Source organism: Molossus molossus, unplaced genomic scaffold (assembly GCF_014108415.1).
Source record: "Molossus molossus isolate mMolMol1 unplaced genomic scaffold, mMolMol1.p scaffold_m16_p_2, whole genome shotgun sequence".
Taxonomy (NCBI): Eukaryota; Metazoa; Chordata; class Mammalia; order Chiroptera; family Molossidae; genus Molossus; species Molossus molossus.
This window is the reverse complement of record NW_023425355.1, coordinates 127,773,939-127,800,895: the sequence shown is the minus strand read 5'-3', so window position 1 is coordinate 127,800,895 and position 26,957 is coordinate 127,773,939. Positions and strand designations below refer to the sequence as shown.

General features: G+C 37.4%; 1 protein-coding gene and 1 pseudogene across 1 annotated transcript; both read left to right on the top strand.

Moving 5' to 3' along the window:
• Positions 1–23,207, top strand: part of LOC118635516 — a 162,799-nt pseudogene extending 139,592 nt beyond the window's left edge.
• Positions 23,208–24,007: 800 nt separating this feature from the next.
• LOC118635515 (melanoma-associated antigen B10-like) lies at positions 24,008–25,036 on the top strand. Its single transcript, XM_036270169.1, has one exon. The coding sequence runs from the start codon at positions 24,008–24,010 to the stop codon at positions 25,034–25,036; it is 1,029 nt and encodes a 342-aa protein (XP_036126062.1).
• Positions 25,037–26,957: the final 1,921 nt, after the last annotated feature.

Below are 26,957 nucleotides of genomic sequence, written 5' to 3'. Positions count from 1 at the left end.
TGGTTTATCTCTTCCCATCCCCCCACCCACTTCCCTCTGAGGTTTGTCAATCTGTTCCCTACTTCCATGTCTCTGGATCTGTTTTAAAGATATAATTTTAAACCCAAAACCATGAAAGCAGTTTCCAAGCCACAAACATCTTTTTGGTTCTGGGGCATACGTATACAGTATTTGACCAATATGCATCTTATATTGACCAGGGGAGGACAGGGAATACCTAGGAAAGGATGATACTTTTTGTATGCCCATAAATTTGGAGCTACAGTGAGACACTACTGCACACACATTAAAAGCACTACACTTAATAACACTGACCATATGTAGCAAATGTAAAGCAATTATGACTCTCACACGTTTTTATAATGTTAAATGATACAGTCATGTCACAAAATATGTTGACACATTTTAAAACAACTCTAAAATACACCTCTCATATAATTCAGTCATTCCATTCCATATAGCTTATCAATAAAGGTGAATTATCTGTTCATACCAAGAATGTCCACAGCATGGGAAAGGAGGGGGTGCTTGGACTGGATTAGGAGGGGGAAATCCAATGTGTATAGGGAAATCTAGAAAGGGACATGAATATCTTCATTGTCTTGATTGTGGTGATAGTTTCACAAACACAAACATGCATATACAAACACACACACATATATCAAAATATATTGTTTACTTTTAAACTGTGTGGTTTATTTTAAATCAATTAAACCTCAATTAGGTTGTTAAAAACTGTATGGGATGCATCAAAAGATGTGCCTAGTCTGGCTGCTGTGGCTCAGTGGTTGAGCATCGACCCATGCACCAAGGGATCACCAGTTCAATTCTCAGTCGGGACATATGCCCAGGTTGTGGGCCCAATCCCCAGTGGGAAGCATGCAGGAGGCGGCCAATGATGTTCTCCCTCATTGATGTTTCTATCTCTCTCTCCCTTTCACTTCCTCGCTCTCTAAAATCAATAAAGGGAAAAAAATTTTAAAGATGTGTCTAAAAGAAAATTTAGAGCATTCATGCAAAAGGTGAAATCCTAAAAAATTAGGATTTGAAAATACACTTCACAAAAGTAGAACATAAAGCAGGAATTTAAACTAAAAGTTTGAACATGAAGAATTAACATTTTTCATAAAAAAAATAAATGACAAATCCAAGACTTTTTGTTTTTAAGGATAAAAACATGATAAATCCCTGGCAAAACAGATCAAGGGACTAAAAAAGTAGAAACACATTATCAACAGCAGGATTGTAGAGGGCATTATCATTAGGATCCTGGAGACATATACATTATGATATAAAGAAACATATGGCAATAAATTTGAAATTGATAAATTGATAAAATTTTTAAAAATAACCAAATAATTAAACTAGAAAATCTCAAGGATTCTGTATCCATTCAATAAACTATATCTAGATAGAAAAACCTTCTTACAACTGAATTCCATATCCTGATGCCTGAAATCCTGATGTTTCCCATATAATTGAGAAATAACCACCACCGATCTTGAGCAATCTCCTCCACAAGAGAGAAACAGAAAAAACTCTTGTCAAAGTGTTTTATGAGATCCTCATAAACTACACCAAACTGATATTATATAAAAGAAAAAGAGAAGTTTTTTAATGCCTCATGACAAATGCTAAAAGATTAATTAAGTTTCAACCTTATGTTTGACAAACAGAATCCAAAGATAATTCATCAATATAATACATCAGGAACAAATTGGTTTTAATATAAGAATGGATTCTTCTTGGTTTAACATTTTCAAATCAAACAACCTTCACAAAGGAACAAAATCATGTCACTATGATAGTACACACAGAAAAACTATTTGATATAATTAACCACCTACTTAGGATTTAAAAAAAAAAACTTAGAAAACTGTAGCATATATAATTAGTGGTGAAACACTGAAAAACTTCCTTCACATTAAAATAGAAACAAAGATGTCTACTATTACCACTTCTAATCAACATTTTAGAGAAAATGTAGTCAGGGCAAAAATGCAAGAAAAAGAAGAAAAGACAAGCATCAAGATTGGAGATGATGAAATGAACCCTCCTTTATTCACAGATCACATAATTATGTGTCCAGACTATCTAAAAGCAACCTATATGTAATGCATTAAAATTAATTATTTATCAAGATGGATATCACACATTTTTCTGAGAATAGCAATTCTTAAACTTTATATATACCTCATAAGAAATGGCACAAAAACTCTACAGAACAAGGATATGTATTTAAGACCTTTTTTATATTCTTTAAAGACAAATTTTGAGAGTCCTTATAACTCTGAATATTGTTCTTCTGATATCATGGTAATAGACACCAAAACATAAACTTTACAATATACTTGAATTTAATGAAAAGAGAACAGTAAAAAGTGCATTAGTTGTGACAATTCTACCTATGGTGCCTAGTTTAATGATTTCACTGACTAATTAGAGATCAGTTTCTTTAAAGTGGATCATAATTAAATTAAATTGTTTTTCCAACAAAACTTTTTATGTTATTATTTCTCTCATTTCTAACATAATTTTAGCATGACTCCATACCTATTCTGTACTACCATAACAGAAAAAAAATGTAACCTGTAGAGACTCAAAAAACAATCACTAGTGAAATATCATCATATAACTGTTTCTTTAACTTAATTTTACTACTTGTAAATTCAGCGTATACTCACTGAAAAATTTTCCCAAAATGCAGATGTATATTTCGTCTCAAAATTCACCACGAATATCAATAAAATCTGTACAGAAACAGGTGTATACATAAATATGCATTTACATAACTAATATATTTATATCCACGTGCACACAAGTAAAATTTTAATTTGCTTTTTTTTTTATTAGCAATATGTTATGGATATATCAACTATAAGTATATAAGATCTACCTGATTAGTTGTATAGCTACATAACATCCATAGAATGAACACAAATATAATGTATTTAAAAATAGCTCCTTTGCCAATTTTGTAACCATACATTTATGCTCAATCTTGAATAGCTGTGTTGGATGCAGTCCTTACAGTCAAATTTGTTTTTTAAAGAACATGTAAAAAAGAATTTGCTAAAAATGTCAAAATAATTTTCAAAAGACCAGTATAATTTTATAATTCCTTGATCATCTGATATCAAGATAGAATCTTGTTATTTATGTAATTTGCACCAATTATTAAGCATATTTATTATAATTATTGATAACATGCTTATGTTGCATAAATTGCTTTATTTTACTATCCCATTTGTTAGTTTATCATTTTATAATTATTTGGAATAATAAAAATTGTATACATTAAAACTATATAGCCCGGCCAGTGTGGCGCACTGGCTGAACATCAACCCCATGCACCAAGAGGTTGCTGGTTCAATTCCTGGTCAGGGCACATGCCCAGGTTATGGGCCCGATCACCAGTGGGGGGCATGCAGGAGGCAGCCAATGGATGTTCTCTCTCATTGATGTCTCTATCTCTCTCCCTTCTTCTCTAAAATCAATAAAGAAAAATTATTTTTTAACTTTTTTAAACATTAAAGCATGCACACTTACTTATTTTTTTTATCTTCACCCAAGGACATTTTTCCATTTTTTGTTTAGATAGAGTGGGAGGGAGAGAGAGAAAGAGGGAGAGAAAGAAACATTGACGTGAAAGGGACACATCGAGTGGCTGCCACCTGCACAACCCAACCAGGGCTGGGGACAAACTGCAACGGAGGTACATGCCCTTAGCGGGAACCAAACCCAGGTCTCTCTGGACTGCAGGCCTACGCTCTAACCTCTGAGCCAAACCGGCCAGGGCGAAAAATTATTTTTTAAAAAAGAATATAAATGCATATACTCTTGTTACTTTCCCTATGCTTAATATATTGCATGTTACTGAATCAATTCCATAATATACTATATTTACATGATAGTTTCAGATATAGAATATGATTTGCCAAAGCAAGTATTTTGCTGTAGGTAATACAAGTGTCACTTTATTATTCTGTATAAAGGATTTTAATTTCTCCTTGTATATTTTCTCAAGTATGTCAACATTAACAATAGGTGAGCAATTATAAAAACAATTTGACATTTTACTTGGAAATGCACTTATTTTATTTTGTACATAATTTGTAAATATGTATTCAACAAAAAATAAAATTTAATATCTTTCCTATAGATTTTGTTTTGCTTCTGCCATGTTATTTTGCTACCGATGTTATATTTTTATTTACAGACATGGAATAATATAATATCGGATTCACAATATTGGCACTGTAATTTTTGAACCATTTTATTAACTATGTATTAGACATCTATATGAAATATAAATATCAGTGAAGTAAACAAATGTATATTAACGGAAAAAAAAAAGATACATTACCCATCCCAGAAAAAAAATGATTTATAAGATGGGTGCCTCCTCAGCAGAATCCATGGAGAACCAGAGAAAAGGGAGAAGAATCTTTCCAACGCTGAAAGAAAATACAAAATTGTCAACTTGGAATTCTACATACATCAAAATTTTGTTTCCAAACTTAGACAAACCTGAGACATTTTTTGCTTGACAAACTATAAATCATATTGCTACCAGCAAGCCGTAAAAACAGAACCACCAGAACGCAGGAAGAGTCTGGGCTGGAGGGCCAAGATGGCGTCCTCCACTGGTAGCAGTTAATGGCAGTAATGGCATTTGATTGGAGTTTCAGCCTAGGAAAGAACATAGCAACCAAACTGCTGCATTCTATTGGTTACAAGACCGTCACTAAGGTTGGCCCAGAGTCCTGGGAGGGTCCACAAACTCCACCTCTGAAACAAGGGAGTGTCAAAAAATACGTAGCCGTAGCGTGGTTTTTAAATTGCCACAGATAAAAACCTAAGAGAGGAATTTAAATTGAATAACAAAAATTATTTAAAAAACACATAAGTAGGCAAACACACACAAAAATAAAATAGAAATAGATGAAAAAATAGAAAATAAAGGACAAGATGAAGAACTATATATTAATTTATATTAATAAAAACATTATTTTTTAAGTCTAACCATTCCAATTTAAATGTAAAGTGTTTCAGACCTTTAATAAAATAAAGGCAAGTCCCCATTAAACACTGTTTATATGAGGGGCAATTTAAATGGAAAGATAATGTAAGGTTGAAAGTAGTAGTATAGAGAAATAATATACCATGTAAAACTAAGCATAAGAAAACTGGGATGGGTAAATTAATGCCAAACACATTAGACTTCTAGGGGGGAAAAACTGTAGATAAAGAGGTCATTTTATTATGATTAAAAAATTCATCAGGAAAGGAACACGTTATTTACATGAGAAATGTCATTATATAATCTAAAAAAACAGAGACAAAATATAAGCAATTTTATTCCGATCAATTTGAAATATAAAATGTCTAACCCTACTTAACCAAAAACAAAACAAGAAACCTACTTAATCTTATGTTTATTAAATAAATTGAACCTACAGTGAAAATTTTTCTATAAACAAGCCCCAGACTCTGGTGATTGAATTGGTGAATTTTTTCCTATAATTAAGAAAGAAATGACATCAATCTTACACAACATATTACAGAGAATAAAAATAGCAGCAACCCCTCCAAATGTTTGAAGAGTGCTGTAAAAACTTTACACAAAACTGAGGATATCACATGACCAAATACAAAAAAAAAAAAGTATGTTTAACAAACTGAATCCAGTTACATCAACTCTGATATGCCTTTAAGAACCTGGGTTTTGCCTAAGAATAAATTTTTGTTGGATTAACACTTTGAAATCAAACCATTTCAATAAAACAAAGGAACAAAACAGTGTGACTATTATGATAGATGCAAAAAATGACATAACTTATCACCCATTTAAGATTATAAAAAATTCATAAAACTGCAGCTAATATCATAATAAGTGCTGAAATATTTAAATCTTCCCCTGAGATCAGGAATGAGAAAAGGATTCCTATCACCATTTCAATTAAACATTTATGTAGGGCAATAATACACAAAAAAGAAGAAAAAAACATAAGGATGAGAAAAGAAGAAATGAAACTGCCATTATTCACATTTTGAATGAGTATACTTTTAGACTATCTAACACCGATCTACATATTATGTATTAAAATTAATGTGAATTGAGCAAGATTGCTGAATACATGATTAATAAAAAACCAACTGTAATTGTAATTCCAAATGCCAGAAACAAATAATTAAAAGATTAAATTGACTATAAACACCATTTACAACAACCTCAAAGATTATCTAACTCCTAGGAAAAAATTTAATGAAATTTGTGCAAGATCTTTGCACAGCAAACTATGGAAAATTATTGATAGGCATTAAGATATGAATAAGTGAAATGGTGTCTAAAGTTTATTAAATGGAAGGTAGTTTTTTGTTGTTAATGTTCACCTGAGGGTATTTTTCCATTGACTTTTTAGATAGAGTGAAAGGGAGGGAAGGAGAGAGAGGCACACACATAGATTGCTTGACTCCTGCACGACCCTGACCAGGGCAGGGATCGGACCTGCAACCCAGGTACAGCCCTTGACCTGGAATTGAATTCTAAACCCTTCAGTCTGAGGGCCAAAGCACTAACTGTTGAGCAAAACTGGACAGGGCAGGGCAGGTTCTTTTTTCTTTTTTCTTTTTTTCTTTCAGGTGATCAATGCTTCCCACTCTGAAGCACAGGCATCTCATTCAGTGTAAACCCAAGTCAAATCCTGACATTTCCAGTAATTCAGCATGTTCTGTAAAGGCATAAGTAAAAAATGGGGATAAATGAGGAAAAGTAATAGAAAGTTTAAATTAAATAGAAAGAATTAAAAACCTATTGGTAATTGTTAAGGACAGTTATGAAAACTGTGGTTTCCCACTACTAAAGTTCAAGGAGAAGTTTGTACAGTGCCTTAGTGAAAATATTCTACTGGGAAATTAAAGACAGGTTGACGGCTTGTGAGTTACATTTTATATGTTAATTTCTGAGTTCATATGATTCTATTATTTCAGAGTATTGGGATATTTAAATACCTAACTATTGAATTGCCTATAACCTAATATTCCAGAATGAATCTTTTATTATTATTCTTTTAATTTTTTTTTATCCTCACCGGAGGATATTTTTTCCATTTTTTGTTCAGATAAAGTGGGAGGGAGAGAGAGGAAGAGAGAGAGAGAGAGAGAGTGAAAGAGAGAGAGAGAGAGAAACATCCATGTGAAAGGGACACATCAAGTGGCTGCCACCTGCACAACCCAACCAGGGCCGGGGACAAACTGCAACCAAGGTACATGCCCTTAGCGGAAACCGAACCCAGGTCTCTGGACCGCAGGCCAATGCTCTAACCGCTGAGCCAAACCTGCCAAGGCCAGAATGAATCTTTTAAACCATGGGGATATTTTTCATTTTTATGATTACTTTAAAATGTCATGTTTGTATAGAATGTGGGGTATGTAATTTGCTAAACATTTAAATGTTAGCATCATTGTGGAATACTGTGGGTTATGTTCATGTTTGTGCCATGTCCTTGAGTAGACAGATCCCATAGAATTTAAGCACGTAACAAGTTTTGCTTTGCATGTTTGAGAAAAAGATGCTAAGGTCAGAGAAGTGAAGTAATTTTCCAAAATTTATAGAAAGAAGATGGCACAGTTGAATCTGGGAGTCACCCTCCTATTACCCAGTTCTGAGCAGTACACTATGTTATTCTTTCAAAGTGAGTTTTCATAAATATGGCCATTTATTAACAAGTATGCCTCCTTCAAATAGGAGGCAGGTACATTCAAAATCATCAGAATCATTTCTGATGTATGATCTGAGTATGTGCTATAACTGGACTCTATTTTGGTCCAAGTCACAGCTTATTATTTTTTTCAATTTCTCTAATATGTAATCACACACAAACTAATCATTGCAGTTTAAGAAACTATTTCTGGGAGCTGGATTTCTTATGCACTATATTCTTCCCTTTCAAAATATATTGAACCACCCAGTGATTTTGATGGCACCTAACTGGCTCTCTGCATTTGGTCATGGTCCTAGAATACAGTTAAATATAAATGCATTTTTCTGAGAATAACAATCCTTTATAAAGTTTTTGTACATACCATAAGAAATGGCACAAAACTCTACAAAATTATACTTTTAATGCTTTTTTCCTATATATTTATCACATAAAATTTGAGAGTCATTACAACCCTGACCATTATTGTCATTTTTTCTGATATCAGGGGAACAGGGACCCTTAATATAAAATAAACTTTAAAATGCACATGACATTTAATTATATTGGAATAATAAAAGATTATCCCATATGACAATTTTAGTTATGATCCCTTGCTTAAATTATTTCACTGACTAGAGGTCAGCTTCTTTTCAGTGGTTCACAAATAAATTATTTTCTCCACAAAGCCTGTTTGTATATTTTCTTATTAGTTTTTCCTTTCACTTTTCTAGTTTTACTTTATTTAAGTATAACTTCCTATCCTGTTTTGTACTAGTTATAAAAACCAGAAAAAGCAAAGAGTAGACCTTCCATACAATCAGTTATATGCCATCATGTGACTATTTCTATGTTTTTTCTTTTAGAAATACAGAGCGTGCTCCGTGTGAAACTTTGAAAAATTGCAGAAAACATATTCCTTCTCAGAAATAACCATGATCAGCAGGAAAGTCTGTATACGAACACATATACACATAAACATATATTAATATACATAATATATTTATTTACTTATGCACATAACCAAAATTAAAGTACAATGTGCTTTTTTTCCTCTTAGCAATATGTCTTGGAGATATATTGTGTAAACATAATATAGACATACCAAACTGATTGTAAGAGATGAATAGTATTCATAGTATGAGTAAACTTTCAGGTTGTGTCCAGTTTAGGGCAATTAGGAATTAGGGTTTCTAAATGCCTTTTGACACACATGGACATTTCTAGGATAATTATATATGCCAGAGTAGAATTACTGAGTCATATTGTATGTGTCTATTCAGCTTAATAAAACCTGTTTAAACTTTGCCAGAGTCCTTGCTTCAATTTCTCTTCCCACAAGCCATATACGAGAGTGCCTCACTGACACAAGGCATTGTTAGGGTGGCAGGAATTATGAAACCAGGCACAGTGTGAAGGTGATGTTAACTGATGAGGCAGAGATTAAAATTTGAGGCAGCTAACCCAACTGAGTATAGCACAGTAATGAGGGAGTTATACACAGGACCAGGGTAGAAGTCTGTATGGGAGTTCATAACAGGTCTTTGATCAAGGGTTGGGCTACCCATGTGCACAAGACACACCGAGGCATAGCAAACAGTGGGTGCGAGGCTAAGAAAGGAACAAAGATACCAGAGTGCCCAAAGGTTCTGGCCTAGCCAGAGTAAAACGACTTACAATGACCTGTGGAATAATATTCAGCCACCAAACATATGTTTAATTGGCGTTCAACATGAAGAGAAACCAGAATGAATACAAAATATATGTTTTGTAGAAAAGTGGTCAAAAAATCCCAAGTTTTTATAAATATGTCAAATTATAGATCCAAGATCAATGGAACCAAAGCAGGTTAAATAAAAACAAATATTCATATGGGTACATGCATCATATTTAAAATACTGTGATCCAAAGATTTCTTTAAAATTAAAATTTCTGGAGGAATACAAATGAGTTGCCTACTGGAGAATGATGATTAAAATGATGTCTGCCTTCTCATCAGAATCCATAAAAACTGATGAATATAGAGCAGCATCATTCCAATGTCAAAAGAAAAAATAAAGCTGTGAATCCAGAATCGTATAGCCATCTAAATTATCCCTCCAAAATAAGAATTGAATAAGACACATCCACACAATTAAACTTAAGGCCATTTGTTGATGTAATATAAGTAATACTACAGAAAGTTCTTCAGGTTAAAGGAAAAGACACCTCTTGGAAATTAAGAATTTAAGGAGTGAAGACCACTAGAAAGGAAAAATATGTGTATAAATATAAAAAACAACTTTTTAAAAATTTTTTAAATACATCTGACTATGAAGCAAAAGAGGTAAATAACATTGTATATGTAAATTATGACAAGACACAAAGGAAAGAGAACTAAATAGAAATGTAGTATTATGAGATTATATTTACATGGGGTGGTAATAATCTGGTACTATGGCTGCATAACAAATTACCTGTAAGTTTATCTCTAATAATATACTCTTATTTATTCATATTTTTCCCACTGGGCTATCCCTAAATAAAGTACCAACATCACTTGGCTTATACTTGGTACATTTGTTAACTGAAGAAAGATTTATTGAAATCAATAAAATATTTAAGTGAAATAAATTAGGTAAGCAAAGAAAAGGGATGTATTTCTTGCGAAGATCATTTGCCTTAAATAAACTGATATATAGATTGGATTAATTGGTTACAGGAATAAAACACCTACAAACTGAAATGTATTTGAAGAAATAATGTCTGTAGAAATATAAGCTTTCAGTAATGACAACCCAGACTTTACAGCCTAGTCATGCTGCTGCCAAAAATTAGGAAAGCTGGAAGCATATTAAAAACATGTATCTGAAAGCACCACACGCCCAAGGGAACAAGTATTTGAAGAGACAGGATCTCAATTAAAAGAGAAGCCCAGGTGGTGAGACCAAACTTGGTACCCCTTTTCTCTTCTGGCTTTTGTGGACTCACAGGAGGTGACTGAGAAACTGAGCTTCTAAGCAGAAAGTTGGAGCTGAGAAGCTAAGCAACTGACCAGGACTTTAGCACTCTCCCTAACCCAGGAAAAACAAATTGGACCTGAGGGTGCATCAAGGAGGAGAGGCTCTGGGAAAGAACACAGGGCTTCACTGACATCCCTTGGATGTCACTATTATCCAAATGTCAATATGAACTAGAAAAAGAAAACGCCTGACAAAACTTAAGACCCAGCTTCTCAGTCCCTGATTGCTATGAGATGAACTGCCCCCATGCTAACAGCCTCTCAGAAGCAAAAGAAAATGCTCCCTGACCTGCAATCATCTCCAAAGTATTTCATACTGAAAATCCAACCTGGAATACTAAATAACCATACATGCAAAATATGAATGGAAATGAAAGGATTAGCTGCAGGCCTGAGATCCACTATCCCCATTTACTAGGATGCCTGGGGGAAAAAAGACTTGGTTACACCTATGCAATTTAGAGTGACACTGAGATAACATTGCAAACCTACTAGAAAAGCTACAGTTAAAAATAATGACCTCTGCCAGTGTTGGCAAAGATGTAAAGCAGCTGCAAGTCTCATACACTGCTGATTTGGTGTACAATGGAATAAACATGTTGCAAAACACTGACATTTTCTAAAATAACTTAAAGACACACCAATCATATGGTTCAGCCATTCCATTCTTTGAAACTTATCCAAGAAAAATGAAATTATATGTCCATATAAAGACATTTACAAAAGTGTTTATTTAATAGGAAAGGAGAGAGGTCTTGAACAGGACAAGAGGAGGAAATACAAAGATGCAGAAGGAAACGTACACATGTGGGATGGATATTTACATTTTATTGGTTGCAATGATGATTGCATAAATGTATACATATTTCAAAATTTATATTGTTAATTTTAACATTGTGCAGGTTATTTTAAGTCAGTTACATCTCAGTGACGCTGTTATAAAATGTGTAGGATGTATGAAAATCTGTGTCTTAAATAAAATATAGCATTACATGACAGAGTGGAAATCTGGAAAATTTTAAGTTGATAACCCACCTTAAGAAAATTTAAAAAAACAGTAATTTAGCACCAGAAAAAATATAAATAAAACAATAACATTAAAATCAGGAAAATAAATTTTGAACAAAATTACAAAGAAATCAACAAATTCAAAAGTTGGTTTTCATTTTTGTAAAAGAATTTTTAAAAAGATAAACTCATGAGTAGATTAATGAAGAATAAAAGTAGGCTCATATAATCAATACAAAGAATGTGGAGAATATATTACCACAGATCCTGAAACCATATGAAAACTATTATAAAGAGCCCTGGCCAGTTTGGCTCAGCAGTTGAGCGTTGGACTGCGGACCAGAGAGTCTGGGGTTCAGTTCCCGCTAGGGGCACATACCCCCAAATATATTGTCATATTGAAGTTACACCAAATGACAAAATTCTAAGAGAAACACACATATCCATAAATCTTAGAAAATATCAATAGTCCTATATCTATCAAGTAAATTTTGTCGAGCTAAACTTCCTACAATGATTTCCATGCCTGGTGCCCTAAGCCATGAACTTTCCATACAACTGAGAAAAAATGAAATCAATCTTGCACAAGCTCTTATACAGAATAAAAAGAGTAAAAGTACCCTCCCAAATATTTTATGGGATCTGTGTAAACTGTACATAAAACTATGAAGGATATTATCTTAAGTTTTTATGCCTCATAACAACCAGCAACATCTTTTTCTGATAAATAGACTCCTAAGATACATCAAATATATAATACTGCAAGAACGATTTGGGTTTAAGCCAAGAATTATTTATTGTAGATTCAACATTTAGAAATCAGATAACTTTAACAAAACAAAGGAACAAAATCAAGTCTTATCACAAGAGATAAATGATTTGACAAAATTTACCGTTTACTTAGGATTAAGACTAATTAGAGAACTGAAGAATACCATGACTAGTGTTGGAATACTGAGAATTTTCCACTAGAGATGAGGACTGAGAAAAGGATGCCTACTGCCACCAATTCTAAACAAAATTTTATAGAGGTCCTACCCAGGGCAATAATGCAAGGGGGAAAAAAAAAACATAAATGTTTGAAAGGAAGAAATGAAAACAACTTTATTCAAGAGCATAATTATGTTTGCAGACTAAAAGCAACCTGAAAGTAATATATTTGAATTGCTTAGAGTATTTAGCAAATTTGACAGATTTCATTCAGTTAAACATAAAACATTTTTATACATATCATAAGAAATGGCACAAATATACTACATGATAAAGTCACATATTAAGAATACACACACACACCCATACACACATAAAGTCACATAAAACTACACAGTCATAATCCTGAATATTTTTGTCATTGTTTATGATATTATGGTAACAGAGGCTCCAGTACATAAGATAAAATTTGTAATACACTTGACATTTAATCCAAGGGGAACAGTAAAATAGAGCATTCTTTGTGGTAATTTACTTATGGACCACAGTTTAATGATCTCAGAAACTAGAGTTCAGCTTTCTTTAAGGGGTTCACAGTTAAATTGTTTACATATCTATTTTTATATTTTCATCTTTTATTGCATACATATATGGCATGTGTTCAGTGTAAAATTTGCAAAAAATATAGATACATATCCCTATCAGAGGAGATAACGACTGACACTGAAGTGTGTATATAAGTATACACATGTATTGAAATGAATTATGTATTATGTATTTTACATATGTCTATGAGTAAATTACAATTTGCTTTCTTTAGTTGAGAAATAAATCATGGAGATGAATTCTGTAAATATTTAAATGAGTGATTGTAAAAGCTGCATAATAAATAAATAGGAACAGCATAGCTTTTCTAAGAAGTTATTTTGCCTTTCTTCCCTCTTTTCCTTACTTTCATAAAATTGAGGTGAAATTCATATAGCAGAAAATAAACCACTTTAAGGTGAACAGTTCAGTGGCATTTTTTTTTTTTTTTTTCCTCTTCGTATTGTATTTTAGTGCACATGGGTCAGGAGTTTTGTCAGACAGAGTCCTAGAAAAAAATTACTGTGAAAAATACTGTGAATTTACAATTTAATTAAAAATGACAAATTACACTCCAACAACCCAGCACCATTTTATACTTCCTTGATAATCTTCTATCAAGATAAAAAAGGGTATCTTATTATTTAAAAGGTTTATATTCATTAGGCATTAAACATATTAAAACTACTAGATCATTTATATTTATTTTCTCTATATCCCTGGAGGCAAACCACTAATTCTTTTGGTTAAATAGTCTACCATTTAATAATTATTTGAATACCAAAATATGCACTCGCTCTCTCTATACACACACACACACACACACACACACACACACATATCATTATTGTTCATCAAGAGATTTTTGGCTCTTTTTATATATTATCACATCCAGGTCAACATAAGCATTAGATAAGAAATTAGAATAGCAAACTTTGTTAACATTTAGATTATCAGTGTGTTTACTTTCATTTGTAGTATATCTCTATACAGATTTTTTTATAAATTTGATTAAGAAATAATTTTATTCTGTTTACTGATTTCATGCAGCCTTTTGGTTTTGCTTTTTTGTTCTTATCAATAGGCTATTTTCTTACATAAATAGTGTATTTTTATTGACAAAATAGCTAGTTAAGTTTTTGAAATATTTACTAATAAAGTATGTATTGGACATCTATATGAACTATAAAGTATATTAGTGAATAGAACAAATGCATATCCATCAAAAAATTCAAAGAAATAAAGATACATTATGTACCAGGAAATGATGATTTAAATGATGACTGCCTTTTCAACAAAATTCAAAAAGGACCAAAGAAAATGGGGCAGCATCCCTGATATAGCAAAAGAAAAGACAACTTTCAACCTATATTCAATATCCAGCAAAATTATCCTTCCAAACTGAGAATGAAATAAGCCATAGCCACATAAACAAACCCAAGACTATTCATTGGTCAACCTGCAATACAAGTGATGCTAAAGGAAGTTCTTCAGTCGGAAGGGAAATGACACATTATGGCAACTAAGATACATAGATACGAATGAAGGACAGTGGATAGGGAAAATACGTGGGTAATTATAAAAGGCTAACATTTCTATTATTTCTTTGAAAGACAATTGATTATTTAAAATGGACACAAATGAATTGCCCTGTTGTAAGGTTACAATAGGTGGGTCCTACAGCAAATTAAGTCTGAAACATCACTGGAGGTAAATATAACAAAACTGGAGCTGTTCTACTTCAGGAACATCATGAAAAGGCAGGAATTTTTGGAAGAAACACTAATGCTGGGAAAAACAGAGGGCAGCAGATAAAGAGGAACACCAAATATCAGATGGATTGAGGCTATAAAAGAAGCCACAGGCATGAATCTACAGGAGCTTAGCAAGGACATTGTGGGCTTCAATTACACATAGGGTAGCCAGGAACTGGAGCTGAATCAATGGCATGCAACACAAGTAAACACTATTAACAGCTTCTTCTATGTCCTTCCAGCATGGGCAAATATCCTAGCTCTTTCTTTTTAAAAACAGAAAGGTAACACATGCATCCCTCTGCATCTTACTTTTTCACCTATCCTGGATGTTTCCATATGTTTCTACAGTGCTCTCATTCTTTTCTAAAGCTACACGTTTTCTATTTTGTGGCTGTACCACAGTTTATTTAACCAGTCTCCCTTTGATGGATGGTGATGATTGAAATTATTTGATATTTACTAAATGGATGCAGAAAGTGTGGAGTATGCATATAGTCTTTTTCTTGGAGTATCCTTATCTGGTCTTTGTATCAAATGATTATAATTTTATCATCTCAAGAATTTCATATAAATTGAATTATACAGTAATCACTGGATACTAGTATTTTTCACTCAGTAAAATGCCTTTGATATCCATCCAAGTTTTTGCTTATATCAATGATCTGTCCTCTTTTGTTGCTGAGGTGTATTCTACTGTATGGATGTAATACAGTCTGTTTATTCATTCACCTGTTGAAGGACATTTGGGTTGTTTCCAGTTTTTTGCCTATTACAAATAAAAGTGATAAGAACAGTTTTCATTTCTCTGGAGTAAATACTCCAGAAGAACCTGCTGGGTCATATGCTAGGGGCATGTTTAGTTTTATAGAAAATGTATAGATTATTTTCCAGAGAGCCTGGAATGCTTTACATTCCCACTAACTTGCATTTTCATAAAGGATAACAATGTTGAACATCTTTTCATTTTCTTATTTTCCACCTGTATCCTCTTTGGTAAAATGTGTATTCAAATTCTATGACCTTTTAAAATTGACTTTTTTTTCTTTTGCTTAATGTTGAATTTTAAAGCAGTTGTAATAGGAGAACCGAAAAATGGCGGCGGAGTGAACGGAGCTACACAGACCGTCTCCCAGAACCAAACTGGAATTACAACTATAACACAGACAAATCGACGGGAAAAACCAACAGAAAAGCAGCTTGCAAGGACCATACAACGAAGGACACTGACTCCATCCCGGTAGGCTTGCGAAGGCGCGAGACGGGGCTGGGAGCCCACGGTCGGCAGCTCGGCAGCAGCCTTAGCTGGGAGCTGCGCCCTCGGGTCACACTCCCAGGCGGCTCCACAGCGCAGCCGGGACAGAGGCTGAAACAGCCACAGCCACTCACCTTGGGCTCCGGCAGAGGGAGGGCGGACTGGACTGGAACTGTGTCCGGACACTCGGGGTTTGGAGGGCGCTCAGAGCTTTGGCTGAGTGCAGCCACTCAGGACGGTGGCCACATTGCTCCTTCCCAGGGCTCTGAGGAGAGGCAGCAGCCCCTCCCTCGGAGATCCAACCCCACCCTGTGGGCCATTGAAGTGTTACTTGAGGCTCACTAACAACCAGCATCTGCCCCACCCTCGTGAAAGCCCCTTGGCTGAGCACCAGAGGGAGTTTTTCAATCAACTGACAACCCAAAACTCATCAATTAACCTAGACTGCTAGCCTCCAGGCAAAAAGCTAGAGGATAACAGTACCTTTCCTGGGCTGGCAACTTTAACCAGGAAAGTAAGACTTGACAGTGGTGTTCAACGTGGGTCCTCCCTCGCTCATCTAAACACAGGAGAGGGAGCCACAAACAGCAGAACACCAACACCCACAGGAAGAACTTGACAGGCTCCAAAGCCCACAGTGATAGCTAAAATGGTGAAACACAGAAACAGAAGCCAAATGAAAGAGCAAGACACCTCCACCGAAGATGAGATCAATGTGGAGCAATTAGGCATGTTAACAGAGCTAGAATTCAGAGCCATGATCTTGAGGAAGCTGAACAGCATGAGTAAGGACATAGAGACACTGAAAATAAGCCAAATGGAAATTAAAAACCAACAAGAAGAGATAAAAAATGACATATCCGAAATGAAAAACACATTGGAAGGTTTAAAAAGCAGAGTAGGGGAAGCTGAGGACCGGATCAGTGAATTAGAAGACAGGGTAGAAAAAATCAAGCAATCAGAAAAACAAAAGGAAAACACTACTAAAAAACAGGAAGACAGCTTAAGAGAACTATGGGACAACTGGAAACGTAATAATATTCGCATCATAGGAGTCCCTGAAGAAGAAGAAAATGAGCAAGGGATAGAGAATATATTCAAAAAAATAGTGAGAGAAAACTTCCCTAATTTGGTGAAGGAAGAAGGCATTCAAGTTCAAGAAGCACAGAGAGTCCCAAGTAAGAAGAACCCAAACAGGCCCACACCAAGACACATAGTAATTAAAATGCCACAAATTAAAGACAAAGAGAGAATGCTAAAAGCAGCAAGAGATAAGCAACAGGTTACCTACAAAGGGAACCCCATAAGGCTCTCAGCTGACTTCTCACAAGAAACACTACAGGCCAGAAGAGAATGGCATGAAATAATCAAAGTCATGAAAAACAAGAATCTGAATCCAAGACTACTCTACCCAGCAAGGCTATCATTCAAAATAGAAGATCAAATAAAGAGCTTCCCAGACAAAAAAAAGCTAAGGGAATACATTAGCACCAAACCAGCACTGCAAGAAATGTTAAAAGGACTGCTGTAATTAGCAGTAGAAATGGGAACAAAAATAGAACCACACTAAACAAAAATGGCAATAAATAAGTACATATCAATAATCACCTTAAACGTAAATGGATTGAATGCTCCCATAAAGAGACACAGAGTAGCTGATTGGATAAGAAAGCATGACTCATCTATATGTTGTTTACAGGAGACCCACCTCACAACAAAAGACTCACATAGGTTGAAAGTGAAGGGATGGAAAAAAATTTTCCAAGCAAATGGAAAGCAAAAAAAAGCTGGGGTAGCAATTCTCATATCTGATAAAATAGATTTCAAAATGAAGACCATAACTAGAGACAAAGACAGCCACTACATAATATTGAAAGGATCTATCCAACAGGAAGATATAACCTTGATAAACATATGCACCCAATATAGGAGCACCAAAATATATTAAAAATCTTCTGGAGGACTTCCAAGGAGAAATCGACAACAATACAATCATAGCAGGGGACTTCAACACCCCGTTGACAGCACTGGATAGATCCTCTAGGCAAAAAATTAGCAAGGAAACAGAGACTCTAAATGAAGCACTAGACCAAATGGATTTAATAGATATCTACAGAGAATTACACCCCAAAAGTACAGAATACACATTCTTCTCAAGTGCACATGGGACATTCTCAAAGATAGACCACATGATAGGACACAAACTAAAGCTCTACAAGTTCAAGAAGATTGAAATCATATCAAGCATCTTCTCAGATCACAATGGCATGAAACTAGAAATCAATTGCAACAAGAACATGCAAAGACATTTCAGCACATGGAGGATAAATAGCATGTTATTAAACAATGAATGGGTCACCGAGGAGATCAAGGAAGAAATCAAAAACTTCCTGGAAACCAATGAAAATGAACACACAACAACACAAAATCTATGGGATGCAGCGAAAGCAGTTCTGAGAGAGAAGTTCATAGCACTACAGGCCTACCTCAAAAAACAAGAAAAATTTCTAATTGACTGTCTAACCTCACAACTTAAAGAATTAGAAAGCAAACAAAGAGAAAACCCCAGAGCACGTCGAAGGAAGGAAATAGTAAAGATCAGAGCAGAAATAAATGACATAGAGACCAAAAAAACAATTCAAAGGATCAATGAAACAAAGAGCTGGTTTTTCGAAAAGACAAACAAGATTGATGGACCCTTAGCTAGACTCACCAAGAAACAAAGAGAGAGAACCCAAATACACAAAATCAGAAATGAAAGAGGACAAGTAACAACCAACACCACGGAAATACAAAAGATCATTAACAACTACTACGAACAACTATATGGCAACAAATTCGACAATCTAAGCGAAATGGACACATTTCTAGAAACACACAGTCTCCCAAAACTATTCCCGGAAGAAATAGAAAACTTGAACAGACCAATAACAACTAAGGAAATTGAAGAGGTAATCAAGACTCTCCCAGCAAACAAAAGCCCAGGCCCAGATGGTTTCACGGGGGAGTTTTACCGAACATTCAAAAAAGAACTAACACCCATTCTCCACAAACTATTTCAAAAAATTCAAGAAGAAGGAAGACTTCCAAACACGTTCTATGAGGCCAGCATAATTCTAATTCCAAAACCAGAAAAAGACACTACGAAGAAAGAAAACTACAGGCCAATATCCCTGATGAACATAGACGCCAAAATCCTGAACAAAATATTAGCAAATCGGATCCAGAAATACATCAAAAAAATTATTCACCATGACCAAGTGGGATTCATTCCAGGGATGCAAGGCTGGTACAATATTCGCAAATCAATAAACGTGATACACTACATAAACAAAATGAAGAATAAAAATCACATGATCATATCAATAGATGCTGAAAAAGCATTCGACAAAATCCAGCATCCATTTCTGATATAAACGCTCAGCAATGTGGGAATAGAGGGATCATATCTCGACATAATAAAGGCCATATATGAAAGACCTACAGCCAACATCATACTCAATGGACAGAAACTAAAAACATTTCCATTAAGAACAGGAACAAGACAGGGATGTCCACTTTCGCCACTCTTATTTAACATTGTACTGGAAGTCTTAGCCACAGCAATCAGACATGAAGAAAAAATAAAAGGGATCCAAATTGGAAAGGAGGAAGTGAAACTGTCATTATTTGCAGATGACATGATATTGTACATAGAAAACCCTAAAGACTCCATCAAAAATCTATTAGACTTAATAAATGAATTTGGCAAAGTAGCAGGATACAAAATTAACGTCAAGAAATCGACGGCATTCTTGTACATCAATGATGAACTCACAGAAAGAGAAACTGAAAAAACAATCCCATTTACCATCGCGCCAAAAAAATTACGATACCTAGGCATAAACTTAACCAAAGAAGTAAAGGACCTATTTACAGAAAACTACAGGTCATTGAAAAAAGAAATAGAGGAAGATATAAAAAAGTGGAAGCACATACCCTGTTCATGGATTGGAAGAATTAACATCATTAAAATGTCCATACTACCCAAAGCAATCTATAGATTCAATGCAATCCCCATCAAAATACCAACGACATATTTCATAGAACTAGAACAAATACTTCAAAAGTTCATATGGAACCAAAAAAGATCCCGAATAGCCACAGCAATCTTGAAAAAGAAGAACAAAGTAGGTGGGATCACAATACCAGATATCAGGTTATATTACAAAGCGACTGTAACCAAAACAGCCTGGTACTGGCACAAGAACAGGCATATAGACCAGTGGAACAGAACTGAAAACCCAGAAATGGACCCAAGGCAATACGCTCAATTAATATTTGACAAAGGTGGAAAGAGCATACAGTGGAGTAAAGACAGCCTCTTTAATAAATGGTGTTGGGAAAATTGGACAGCTACATGCAAAAAAATGAAACTAGACCATCAACTTACACCATACACAAAAATAAACTCAAAATGGATAAAAGACTTAAATGTGACCCGTGAATCCATAAAAATTCTAGAAGAAAATGTAGGCAAATGTAGCATGTCAAATATAGCAGTGAATAAATAAAGTTAAAGAAATGCAAAGATACTACAACATTAAAAAAATTGTCATTGGAATTTCTCTATATTAATAGATTAGAAGACAAAATGCATTTGATCATGTCCAGGGGTACATAAAAAGCCTTTGAAAAAATACTTAACAACACATAGTAAAAAAATATATATATATATCAAAATAACATCTGAAGAGATTTCTATTTCCTAAAACCTACAACAAACTCATACAAATTGAAATGTTATAAGAATTCACATTAAAGTCAGGATAAAGACACAGATGTTATGGCACCATATCTGCTGTTTAAAAGTGGACTGGGATATGTAACTAGAGGAATAAAAGTATCAAAATAAATAAGAGGAAGGAATATTGAAAAGACAGAGATAATAAATGGTGACAATATGATCTTATTAGGAATCCAAACGAACCATTGCACAAACTATTCAAATTAATGAGACCCCAAAAGCTACTGAATAGAAGACTACCATGCCAAAATCTGGAGCCTAGCCACACAAAAGCAGTAACTAATTAAATAATGAAATTATCCCAATACCAAAAAGAAACCTAACAAAAATGTACACTATCTTTTTGGAGGTAACTATAAAAATGTACTGATAGACGTAGGGAAAGAAGTCCCAAATAAATAGAGGAATACACTGTTTTTATTCATGAGGAAAATAATATTTTTAACATGTCAATTTTCCTTAAGTTATTTACAGATTTACTACCTATTCTAGACTGAATTTTGCCCCCACCCCATTCATATGTTGAGCCCTAATCCCCAGTATGACTGTATTTGGAGACAGGGTCTCAAGGTGGTAATTAAGGCTAAATGAAGTCATAAAAGTGGGAACCTAATCCAATAGGGCTGATGCCACTATAAGAAGAGGAAGACACCAGAGATCACTATCTCTCTAGGCATTTATAGAGAAGAGTCCATGTGAGGACACAGCAAGAAGGTGCCCATATGCAAAGCCAAGAAGAGAGAGCTCTTAACAGAATGTGAATCTGCCAGTGCCTCTGTCTGGGACTACTAGCCTCTAGAACTGTGAGGGGGAAAATATCTATTGTTAAGATTCCCTGACTGTAGTATTTTGTTATTCTTTTGCCCACAGTGATGAATACCTTGCCTCACAGGTATGTAGCTAGCAAGATGGCTACTAGACTCGGGCTGCTATTTCCTGAAATCAACCCCGAGAAACTGTAAAAGGGGAAATGAAAGAGTAATACCAGCCACAAAACATAAAAAGAGAAACCCCTAGAAGAGACTGTATGTACTGAACTAGCACCTGTGTGTGGACATGACCTGGAGTTGAGACAGGTCTGTAGCCCGGGAGAGGGTCAAATGACAGGATTGGTTGGAGGAAAGATTTTAAAGTTCAGCCCTTGTTTCTTCCACTCTGCCCTGACACAATGCATTTCTCCTGCTTCACTGAAGAACCCAGAGCAGCTCCTCAGAGCCCGTGTGCCAAGATCATGGGTAATATCAGCATGGCGCCAACATTTGGGGTTGTTTGGAACAGTGTGAGTCCAGAAACTGTGCAGTAACCACCTGAGATCTCCTTACAGGGCGAGGACAGGCCTTTTAAAAAAGTTACATTATTCTCAAACATAAGGAATTACCAAGATATACATCCTCCCATGAAAACACACACACACACTTTGGAGATGTGAATATATTTCTTACTATGAATGAGGGGAAAAAAATAAAATAAACATCCCTGCACAGGACTGAGCAATGTGAGATAATGTCAAAAGATCTGGGTCTCACAAAATCACGCAGCTCAGCCTCTTCCCCTTAGAAAGGAGATGATTTACAGTAGAAGGTTTCTCAAGTTTGGCTGGGGAACAAATACTGTGGGTCAGCGAGTTTCCCTTACAGCCCACCAGCCTTAATGAGACCCTGCCTTGCACTGTGACTTCCCCATCTCATATCTAGCCTGGGGCTCTTACCCATTTTCTGCATAAGGTCTGCAGTAGGGAAACAGCTCAGAGCTTTCAGAGTAGGTATTTCCCAGGAGCCTTTAAAGGAGCAGCCCAGAGACACCCTCTTCCCTGCATTCCAGCAGAGAACTAACAGGACAAGCCACACAGAACAGAAGGCCATCCCAGAGCCCCTCCTCTGCTTTCAGACCTGGGAAGCCCTGGACAGAGCTGTCTGCAGAAGGGGCTCCCAGCTGACTTCTACCTGCAGGGTCCCAGGTCCTGGATAGGCTGTCAGCAGCACAGAAACGTGACCCCCGCCCCTCCCGCCCTCGGACTAAGGAGCTCTCACAGACAGAACGCCGCGTGGACCCAGGCACGCTCACCATGACCCACCCCGTGCGCGAGCTAAGAGGCCTGGAGCTCTCGCAGACAGAAGGCCACGTGGACCCAGCCCGCGCGCACCATGACCCACTCCGCGCGCGAGCTAAGAGGCCCGAGGAGTGACTGTTAACGCCAACGACCTACCGCTAAGTTCTGTCTGGATGTTCCCGGAAATGAACACTTTGATCTGAATCTGGTAGACTCAGATCAAAGAGAGAAAACCCCCAGGCTTTATTCGGAGGCCAGGAGTCAAGGAGAAGACCCTGAGTAAGGACTGGGGGTACCTTCAACCTCGCACAGACCCCTGCCCCCACGGTCTACCTTGGGAGCCACCTGGCAGGGCTGTCAAACTGGGGTGGGGGTGGGTGGGGGCGGTCTTTGGTCTCACGGGGGTGGCCACAGGACTGAGTACTGTAAACCGTAATTATTCAGGGCATGGGGGATCCCGTAAGACCCTGCTCCTGTAGTCAGCTCTGGAAGGCCCCAGCAGGGTGGGGAGATAAGGCTCTCCCTCGTTTCCTCCCCAGGCCTCTCAGGAAGCTAAGGCCATTGGTGTAAGGAGTTGAGCCTCACAGTCGCAGGAGGATGCCTGGCCCTGCCCACAGTGGTTGACAGGATGATCCTACATGTGAAGGAGGAGAGGATTCTCCACCTCAGAGCACAGGGGACCCCACAGCCCCTGCTCTCAGCCTAGGGCACACTCTAACTTCCTCTGTGGGTTGTCCGGGCAGAATCTGATTGGAACAGGAGCCCTGTGGGTTCCCAGAGTGCTGCCCTCAGACCCTGCAGAGATGGCCTTGGTTAAAGCCAAGGTACAATGTCCCTGCTGAGGGTGCACACACCATGTCATTCCCCCTCCTCCAGGTGCCCTCTTTGCCTGCCCTCCTGCCTGCTTGTGCCTGCTGTCCCTGACCAGTGTCATCATGCCTCGGGGGCGGAAGAGTAAGCGCCGAGCCCGTGAGAGACGCCGCCGGGCCCAAAGGCAGGCTCAGAGGCTCCAGGGTGCTCAGGCCCCTGCGGCAGAGGTGGAAGAGTCCCCCTCCTCTGCTGCTTCGGAAAGTTCTTCCCTGAGCTCCCCTTCTCCTGGCCCATTCCAGGAGCCTCAGGGAGCCACAGCCACTTGCTCTCCTGAGGCAGATGTCTCATGCCCAAGGTCTGGTGATGGTGCCAAGAGCCAAGATGAGGAAAGTGCAAGTGCCTCCGGGGCGGCGCCCAGCACTTCCAGTCCCCGCAGGAGCCCTCTAGATCAGAAGGCATTTCTGTTGGTGCAATTCATGCTGCGCAAGTATAACCTGAAGGAGCCCATAACAAAGGAAGACATGATGAAGCATGTCATCAAACAGCACCAGCACTACTTCCATGAGATCCTCAAGAAAGCCTCCGAGCTAATGGTGCTGGCCTTTGGCATTGATGTAAAGGAAGTCGACCCTGCCAGGCACTGCTATGGCCTGGTCAACAAGTTGCGCCACGCTGGCGATGAGAGCCTGAGGGGAGAGATCATGCCCAAGATGGGCCTCCTGATGACCATCCTCTGTGTGATCTTCATGAAGGGCGACTGTGCCAGTGAGCAGGAGATCTGGGATGTCCTGAATGCGATGGGTGTACATGCTGGAAAGGAGCACTTCGTCCACGGGGAGCCCATGAAGCTCATCACAGAAGACCTGGTGCAAGAAGGTTACCTGGTGTACCGCCAGGTGGCTGGCAGCAATCCTCCACACTACCAGTTCCTGTGGGGCCCACGGGCCCATGCCGAGATAACCAAGATGGAAGTCCTGAAGTTCTTAGCCAAGCTGCACGATACCCACCCCGGTGCCTTCCCAGTCTGGTACGAGGAGGCGCTGAGAGATGAAGAAGAGAGAACCCGAGCCAGATTTGCAGCTATGGCTCGCACCGGGGCCCCGGCCAGTGTGCCTTCCAGGGCCAATTTCAACAGGTTCTCCCACATGTATTGAAATCTGAAGCACTCTCTTCACTTTGTGCTTCAAGTAGTGGGGGGGGGGGGGGGCTTAGGTGGTGCTGGAGGGAACACAGTGCACATCATCTCTGTGTTCTATGTTAGTAACTTGTAGCTTTATCTTGTTGTTGCTGAATGTTTTCAAATGTCGTTCTATAAAAAAAAAAATGTTTAATTAGCTTTAGAACCTAAGTGTATGAATGATATTGGTTACATATTTAACTCTGTTTATGAGGCTTAAGAGTAAGAGTTTTGCTATTTTACTAAACAAATTGGGTAACCTTCCATCTCATTTAGTGATCTGGAACAAGAAGACATGCCATTGAAAAGGCATTTGGTTAGAAATGTGAAAAGAATTAGTGGTAAAATAGTTGAGATAAAAAAATAGAGAAAAAAGTAAAAGATGGTCAATTGTTGGTTCCCCTTATTCTTTGTATTCTGCTGTTCTGTGAAATAAAAGTTATAGACCTGCACTTGCTTCATTTATTCAAGTACATAGGAGAAATTAAATCATAATGAACTGCTTCCTGCCTTTTTTTACTCCTCAAACATTAATTGAGCATCTACTCTTGGGAAGGCTCCATGGTGGTAGGGGGGATGGTAAGAAAAAGAAGACAGAGCCACTGCCCCTAGAATGATCAAGGCGGGAACCAGCTACCATAAAAGGAAGATGGTGAGATACCCTCTAAGACAAAAATACAAGTGGAAAGAAGTATGAGGAGGGGAGGAGGGAGGGTCCTGATGAGGGCAGTCAAGTGTAAATGTCCTGAGGCAAGATAATCTGGGGCCTTGGTAAACCTCAAGTCCTTCAATGGGAGGCAATTTGAAGTTAAGGTGGGTGGTGCCTCAGAGGGGTGTGTGAGGGGGGTGCCTCAGAGGGGGGTGTGAGGGGGGTGCCTCAGAGGGGGGTGTGAGGGTGGTGCCTCAGAGAGGAGTGTGAGGGGGGTGCCTCAGAGGGGGGTGTGAAGGTGGTGAGCAAGGGCCAGACCCTTGGGTGGTGGGTCTCAGACTTGAGAGGCTGAGACCCTAATGGAGAACTGCTTTTAGCAGTGACTTTGGGGTCATGGATAAAGCAGAGAGAACTTTCTGCCTGGGGCAGGGATGTAAGGTGCCCTGAGCTTTTGTCCCAGTGCAGAAAAACGCAGTCCACAGAATAGGTATTTTATCCCCATCATCTCCAGGGAATTTCTGAGAAATCAGGGTAATACTTCCTCGAGGTGGGATCCAAGCAGCCACTGTGCTGGCACTCATTCCTGGGCTGGGAGAAGCAGTGTGTGCTCCATAAAAAGGGCATTTTAGCTAGCTATCTGGAGTAAAAATTGGCAAACTCTAAGGGAGGGCTTGATTTCGGTAGAGGTCAATGAATGAAAATAGGTGATTTGGATCAAAGGGCATTTGGAAGAGGGGAAAGGGAGTTGTTTTATGACACACATGTTAGGAGCTTTGGGTTATATCCAGAGGAGTGGGATTCCCCAACATCGAAATTAAATACTATTTCCTCTAAGAGGAATGATTTGCTAAGGTATTTTTCTTGCTAAGCAGAATTTTTGGCAAAGTTATCCACTGTTCTTCAGCACTGCATATTCTCAGACATATCTTGGATTAACACAGCAACAGAACAAAACAACCCCCCCCCCAAAAAAAAAAAAAAATCTCAACAGGATGCTGGGTCTTATCTGGGGTCCAAAAAAAAAAAAAATCATAGTAATAATTGCCATTCTCAATGCACACCGTTCACTGTGCCAGGCACTTTACATTCGTTACACTCATCCAGCAGTCCTAGAAGGAAGGATGCACCAAACCCATTTCATGGATGAAGAAACCGAGGCTCAGAGAGTTTGCTGAGGTGCTGAATTCAAAAGGCTGGTGAGTGACAGAGCCCTAATCTGAATTTGTCAAGAACCCACACTACTCACCTC

What these genes read in the sequence shown, in the direction of transcription:
- LOC118635515 (XM_036270169.1), top strand. Translation starts at nt 24,008, where the DNA reads ATGCCTCGGGGGCGGAAGAGTAAGCGCCGAGCCCGTGAGAGACGCCGC.